Here is an 8017-nt window from a genome sequence, read left to right as displayed (position 1 = left end):
TGGAATCGCAGCATTGTTGTTACCAGGAGGGGTAACCGCACATTTTAGGTTTGACATACCTTTGAATGTGGATGAAGCCTCTTTTTGTAGTGGTATCACACCAGATTCTCATTTAACCGGCCTCTTGGTTAAGATGAAACTTATAATTTGGGATGAAGCTCCAACAAATTTTGTGTCGAAACTTTGGACATAAGTTGAAGAGATGTAATGTGCTTTCACAATCCGCAATGTGCTGACCAACCATTTTGTAGAAAGGTGGTTGTATTTGGAGGAGATTTTCAACAAATCCTACTTGTTGTCCCTAAAGGAAGTAGACAAGATATTGTGCATGTCGTATTAAACTCCTCATATCTATGGCAATATGGCATTCATGTACAGTCTTAAAGCTCGAAAAAAACATGCGACTCCAATCAGCTAGCTCGAGCTCAAGTGCGAATGAGGTAAAAAAAATTTCAGATTGGATACTGAAGGTTGGGGATGGCAGTGCCGGAGAATGCAATAATGGAGAAGCTACTACACCCATAAAAGATGACCTTCTAATAAAGGAGGCGAACGATCCTATATAGGCAATTGTTGAGAGCACATATCCATCTATTCATGAAAATATGTGGATATCAAAGTACTTTCAAGAGAGGGCAATTCTAGCTCCTACAAACGAAATAGTTGCAAAGGTCAATGATTATGTTTTATCGAAGATGACCGGGGCTATGAAAGAATACTTGAGTTCTGATAGCATTAGCAAAGCCGAGGGATATACGAGTAATCAAGAAGAGTTGTACTCCGCTGAGTTCTTGAATTTCATTAGATGCGTTGATCTTCCAAATCACAAGATAACATTAAAGATTGGCAACCCGATTATGCTCATGAGAAACCTTGATCAGTTAGTTGGGTTATGCAATGGTACTAGAGTGGTAGTCAACCAACACGGAAACCATATAATCCAAGCCATTGTTATCACCGGGAGCAACATAAGCCACAAGGTTCTCATTTCGCGAAGGAGTTTAACCCCGTATGCTAGCAATACACTACCTATAAATTTTCAGCGCAGACAACTTCCGGTGATGGTTTGCTATGTGATGACTATAAACAAAATCCAAGGACAGTCACTTTTGCATGTTGAATTGTATCTTCCAAGGCCAGTTTTTAGTCATGGTCAACTTTATATTGTAATCTCTAGAGTCACTAGCAAAAAGGGACTAAAAATTCTAATATGCGACCATGATAGCCGCACTCTTAGCACTACGGAAAATGTAGTGTACAAAGAAGTGTTTGAGAATCTATAGTGGCTGATGTAATTTACATTATTTTCTTACTTAATAAACTTAGTGTGCTTTTTATTGAGTTTAACGATTTTCACTTATGAATATACTAACGAGATAAAACAGACACTAAACAACGGAAACTATTCTACACTGAAAAACACACATGCATGCGCATCAACGTGAAAGTTTACCAATAATTCAACATAAGACAAGTACACGGATTAACATTATTGAAATCTGGATAAATTTTAAACAACCAAATCAACGATCTCGATTTACTAAGTAATTTTAATCAATTACTCACTTTATCCCAATCATTTATATACCAAAAATAATCAAATTTTGATTCTACCATTGATAAGCAGACAATAATACATGAGTATCTTTTCTGTTTTCCCCTTCTACGAAACTTGAGCTACTGCTACTTAGTACCCGAGATAAGATCATTTGTTACTAATTAAAATGGAAATTACACTCTTAGTTACAATAAAATGTGGGATCGTATGTGAGATTTTTGGGTGTTTTAGATCTGAAAATGTTGATTTGAGATTAATTTGATAGATGGATACCAATATTGTAGGAGATTTGTTGTTGATGAATTGATGATGAAAGAAAAGAGCATCTGAGAATGTTGATAGCAAACAAATGTAGAAGAAAAGTTTAGCAGTGATAGAGTTAGTCAGACGGTGTGTGTTTCTAATTGTTTTTTTTTAATAATTATAATCTATTTAAACAATATGTCTCTCTTACGACGGATATATCCGTTTTAAGTTTAAACGAGTCAAATAGTATACAACATTACGACTTGTATAGGTAAGACAAGTCTTTTGATAATATCTACGAGTATAAATTTTGTTTTTATCTTATCGATACGAGTGGTATGCTTGGCCACTCTTAATTAAGATGGAAATTTTCGTTTGAAATGAGAATTTATGATTTTTTTTAAGTTTTACCGGGAACTATCTATTGATAATAGACTATAGATTGCATTTGTCTGTGGGAGTAGATAAGATTTTTGTTTTCAAATATGTTCAACGTCACGTTATCGAAAACTAATTATCATTGAATAAATTAATCAAATAACGATGTAATACAAATTTTCAAAATCCGATAACAATGCTATACTACATTACACCTTTGTTGGTCCTGATATCCACTATTATTACACCTTTGTTGGTTAGAGTTACAGTTTTGTTTGTTGCAGTTACACTTTCTTAAAGTTACACTTTAGTTGTTTAAAATTACAATTTAGTGATTTAGAGTTACACTTACGCGGATATAGAGTTATTATTTCCCTACTTGCCTGTTTACAAGTTAACACGTTAATCATGTTCACTCCTTGCCTTTTTAGGAGCTCCTTTTGGTATTGTTTGGAACGTTTGAGCAAACAGGCACACAATCTGAAAGCATCTATGATAGGCTTTACCAACTTTGGGACACCTTCATCGTGGACAGTGGGCAAACCGTCAACTTGAAGACGGATTTACTCTTTGTCCCATTTTTGCATGGACGACCATTTTGCATGTGTATGTATCAATCAAAAATCACGTTCGATCGACCTGCTTGACCACCAGCGGCATTCTTATTTGCAAAAGTCACCAATGGGAAAGGCGACGCGTCTAATTGTAAGTTGTCGTCCAATATCTTCTTCAAAACAAAATTGTTTTAATTAATCAAAATTTGATGTAAATTCGTACATATGTAGGCTAGCGCAGTGAGTGATTATTTGGATTCACGAGATAAAACACAAGATCAAACCAGAGGAAGGGAAATTCCTGAATATGCGGTCCGCCAGATACCTTTTAGCGGATGCTCACCTACTCTCAACAAACCAGAGTCGGGGCTGTTCACCATGATGGCAATGTTTTTATATGAGGATGTTCTTTTTTTGCATGCCGACCTCGAGAAGAAGAAATCAAGGCGTTATTTAGTGATCCAACTAATAGCTACCCTCGTTCTAGAAGACATGAATGTCTTACGTGAAGGTGTCCTCGAGAAGGTCAACGTTTTTATTAACAACAAAGAAAAATTGTGGAAGGAATTACAACTGAAGCGTAAAATATCCCGTGTCGTTATAAAAAAATAATGATCCTAAGCTGGTGGTTAATATTTTTTTGTAATATCGCCTTGTCTATGTAAACATCTTGTTCATACATGGTTTCATTAGGCAGTTAATTTTTGTCAAACAATGTTAGTAGATCCTTATTGGTAGCTTTCCCCATTTTGGGACAATGTTACTTTTCAAAATAATATTTATGTAATATCCTCCTTTGTAGATATGTCATAAGGCTTTACAAGAGATGAAGTGTAACTTTAATCATATAAAATGTAATTATAATCAGATAAAGTGTTATTATAATCAGATAAAGTGTAATTCTAATAATATAAGCTGTAATTCCACGCAGATTCTAATCACATAAAGTGTAACTTTTACCATCAAAATTGTAACTCTAACTAGAAAAATTGTTATTCCAATCAGATTAATTGTAGTAACATTCTAATTTTGCAAATTCCAGTACTTTGATGTTATAATTTATAATAGTTTAGTCCAAAACAAAATACTTCAACAAGATAGATTGTAATACCAACGGGTATCAGTTGACTTCACTGCAGTTTGGTGTCTAAAAAAATACGAGTTACAGCTTGATGTTCCGTGAAAATTATACATAATACATCCAAAAAATTTGTAACAGTGGAATAGTTATTATTCTAAAATGGTGGGTGCTCTGCAAAAGGGTTAGGGTAGTTCCTCTTGTCATGGTTAGCTAATCGCTTGCAATTTTTACACATGCGTTTTGGCTTCCTTGCCAAGGCAACTGCTTTTGCCTTAAGCGACAACATTCTCTTTCCGCTTCCCTTGTTTTTAGATTTTTTAGGCGGCAAAATTGTTACCCCCTGACTCACAGAACAGCCAAGAATTTGCTCCAACTGTTGTTGTTTATTCAATAGTGATCCTAAGGTTGAGAGTTTCTCCTTGAACTCTCTAATTAAACTAGAAAAGTTGTCGACATCAACCTTGCATTTGCCCATAAGCATCCCAACTGTCTGATGAATCTCTGGCCACATTACTAATATCGCAATCTGTTTTCCATCAATTATATCAACGTCCTCAGCTGCTTCACCATTAAAATCAAATATTTTAGAGCGGGTTGCATCTTTACACCATATATTAACAACACACCCATCTGGAATAGTCTCCAGTCCGTTCGATGAGTAAAACCATATAACATGCCAGCATAGAATGCCTTTCCTTTCAATCATTCTGCAGCTACAAGTTGCTTTAAATGTAACTAGATCAACAATATAGAGAAAATTGTTAGTTTACACAGTTAGAAAAAGTGTCACTGTAACAGACTAAAGTGTAACTTTAACTGACATGTGTGTAACTCTATGATGTGTAATTTTAACAAAGAAAATGGTAATTGTAATGAATAATTGTGTAACTCCAATAAGTCACAATTATGGTATACTTCAATAGGCAAGTATACTTGGGCGGTATGTAACCTGATAATTTCTGTCCCTGTTTGCATCTCTTAAAGTTGTCACCTCTAAATAGTCTCCCTCGGAAAACCCCTTACTTTTACAAGTATCGATTGAGTACTTGACCTCTTCTTGAAATTCCTCGAATACCTTATGACTGTACACTTGCGCCCCGTGCACCTCAATAGCCAGATGCGTTGATATTTAGGCGAAGTGTGCCTGTTAACGTTGCCAAGCTTCTTCTGTGTGTGTCTTTGTTGGTCCATCGCACTGTCAAAACGCAGCGAAAACTCAACTAACGTTCCCGATTTGCTCTCAAATCTCTTAAAGAAACTATTTTCACTTTCTAATCTTTGGGTTGTCCTCATAACACCCCCCATCTCTAGGTCCCTACAATGTGCCATAACTCACTGCTTCCTTTTAGCGTACATTTCTTTAAACTAATCAATGTTATTAATTGTGTGTTCTCTGCCTATCTCTTCCCATTTTGCATCGAACTCTGTCGCTTCAATGTCTTCATCCCATATAATGGCATTCAATTTCTTTACAAATTCAGAATAATCTTCTCTCGTCACTCCATACTTGCTTGACACTTTGTTCATGATATGCCACATACAATATCGGTGGCGCGCTGTCTTGAATACGAGGGGTACCGCTTTAAGAATACTATGATCCTGATCGGTGATAATATACTTAAGCTTCTTCCCACCCATCGCAGCCAAAAAACGGCTGAAAACCCATTGAAATGACTCCGCGTCTTCATGTGCAACAAGCGTTCCACAGAACGTGACTGATCGTTTATGGTGATCTACCCCGGTGAAAGGTGTGAAGGTCATATCATACTTATTGGTGGAATAGGTCGGATCGAACGACACTCCATCACCAAAAACAGAGTAGTTCCTTCTAGCGATATCGTCGGCCCATATAGCTTTACTAAGACTACCATCAGAATCAACATCATAGTCAAAGAAGAACCCTTGTCTATTAACAGCCATTTCCTTAAAGTGGTCCACGAACATATGATCGTCCCATTCATGAATGTAGCATTTCAAATCTTTGTGAAAGTTCTTAAAATCATTTAAGCTAGCTCCAATGTTCTCAAACCCATTAACATGTTCCTTCATAATTTTGTAAGTCTTTATTGCTCCTATCTTCAACTGTTAATTAATGACAATCTTTTAGAAATATTTAAAAGTGTAACATTAACCATCTATATAGTAATTATAATAAATAAAAGTGTAATTATAACAAACCAAAGAAATTATAATTCTAACCTACAAAACTGTAATTTTAGGAAGGAAAATGCTAAATTCAACAAACCCAACACAGTGTCATTTTAAAGCCAAAGTAATAAATACCTAGAATACTCACCCTTGAATTATAAAGGATTATCATTTTGTGATAATTTGTTATGTTGCATGACAGCTTTTGAAACTCTCTGTCTCTGGCAGATATGAGTTCATTGTTGTGACCACTGTGAAATTTGTCAATTAATAATTCGCCATTCCTCATAAATAGCCTAATCCTTGCTTTGCACCCAACGCGCCTGACTTTGTGTCTCCTACTTGAATCCTGGCGGCCACTACACTCCATTTGTCCCTTATGTGTGAATCCCTCTCGGTTGCAAACCAACAGTTTAGATTTTATTTCCTCGCCACGCCATCTCTTAATCGTGTATTTCCGCAAATCAAAACCACAAGCAACAGCATAAATCTTATAAAATGTCATTGCCTCCTCTATTTCCAGAAATTCCTACCCAACATATGGGGTAAACTTTTCTTCAACGTCCCTGCAAAATTCTTTCTCGTTCGACTTTCGTTTTCCATTCTGCTCAATTCTATCTGTCAATAGTCCAATGATTAACAACTGTATTCAACAGTACTTAGAGGTAACTTTATTTGGGTTACAGATACACATTTCATAACATGTTCCTGTAACCCATTTATTTGATAAAATTACACTTTTATTTGTAAGAATTACACTTTTTGTTATAACAGTTACACTTCTTTATTTCGTACTGAAAGTACACTTTTGTTTGTTAAAATTATACTTTTTACCATTACAGTTACACATTTTTATTTCAGTTTGAAATTACACTTTTGTTTGTTAAAATTACACTTTCTCCAATTAGAATTACAGTTTTTTATTCCAGTCTGCAGTCTGAAATTACACTTTACAGTTCATTTTACTTCGTTCTCCAATTACTCTTTTGTTTGTTACAATTACCATGTTCACTTTTTACAATTACACTTTTTTTAAATTTCAATCTGAAATTACACTTTTCTTTTTTAAAATTACACTTTCTCCAATTACAATTACAGTTTTTTATTTCATTCTGAAATTACACTTTACAGTTCATTACTTCGTTCTGCAATTACTCTTTTGTTTGTTACAATTACCATGTTCACTTTTACAGTTACACTTTTTTTTTTCTGAAATTACACTTTCGTCCATCAGTATTACACTTTTGTCTGTTACAGTTACAATTTATTTTTGTTCACGAAGTCATTTAAATGTAAATTTACGATTATTATGTTGAATGTCTTATTAATAACAAAAAACTGTAATTTTAAAAGATTACAAACAACTGTAATTTTATCTACGAAAAAAAATTCCAACGTGGATAAGTGTAATTTCAACTATAACCTTAACTAAGAAAAAGTCATTGTTTAAAAGTTAAACTTGATAGAGTTCATGTTGAACTCACTCATGTTATATCGTGAATTTGGAATTTCAAATAATAAAAAACGAGCTTAAAAATAACCTAAATTACATAGACTTCTCATATTTAAGCTACTGTTGATATTTAACCTAATTTCTTTGAAAAAAAAAAAAAGCAATGAATATTTAACGTTGAATAAAACAAATGAATAAAAGAACCAATACTTACCATCGATAAATGGAATCATCTGCAAATCAGCCATTGTTGATGTTGGAATACGGTCTTGTTCTTTGGCTACTTGTTGTTGTTCGAAGTACATCTTCGTTGTCCTCTTAATGTAATGATGGAAGATGATAAAAGAAAAAAGGAGGATATTTATTTGCTAAAAATTATCGCCAGGAAGGAAGCATAGCTATGATGAGGTTTTTTAAAATTGTGTTTTGGTGGGGTTTGTGTAGTATTGTGTTGAGGAAGGTATTTGAACAAGTCTGCATGTTAATGTGTGTATATAGTGGGTAATAGCAATCTCCCTGACACACACACTCTCTCTCCTCCTCAACCTATTTCCTTTTTTTTTTACGCCTAATAAGCCTATAAAGCAAGCAAATCTACA

The 8017-nt window shown here is 34.5% G+C and overlaps 2 protein-coding genes across 2 annotated transcripts; one reads left to right on the top strand and one right to left on the bottom strand.

Moving 5' to 3' along the window:
• Positions 1 to 605: 605 nt before the first annotated feature.
• LOC141594959 (uncharacterized) lies at positions 606 to 1283 on the top strand. Its single transcript, XM_074414938.1, has one exon. It carries the CDS (start codon positions 606 to 608, stop codon positions 1281 to 1283), a length of 678 nt encoding a protein of 225 aa, XP_074271039.1.
• Positions 1284 to 3971: 2688 nt separating this feature from the next.
• On the bottom strand, positions 3972 to 5122 carry LOC141594957 (uncharacterized). The gene is made up of 2 exons (XM_074414937.1): positions 4893 to 5122; positions 3972 to 4530 (listed from the first exon to the last, which is right to left on the bottom strand). Exons 1-2 carry the CDS (start codon positions 5120 to 5122, stop codon positions 3972 to 3974), a joined length of 789 nt encoding a protein of 262 aa, XP_074271038.1.
• Between the last annotated feature and the right edge of the window lie 2895 nt (positions 5123 to 8017).

The sequence above is a fragment of the Silene latifolia genome, chromosome 8 (genome assembly GCF_048544455.1).
Source record: "Silene latifolia isolate original U9 population chromosome 8, ASM4854445v1, whole genome shotgun sequence".
Classification (NCBI taxonomy): Eukaryota; Viridiplantae; Streptophyta; class Magnoliopsida; order Caryophyllales; family Caryophyllaceae; genus Silene; species Silene latifolia.
Note: the sequence above shows the minus strand (reverse complement) of the source record. Positions and strands in the feature narration are given on the sequence as shown.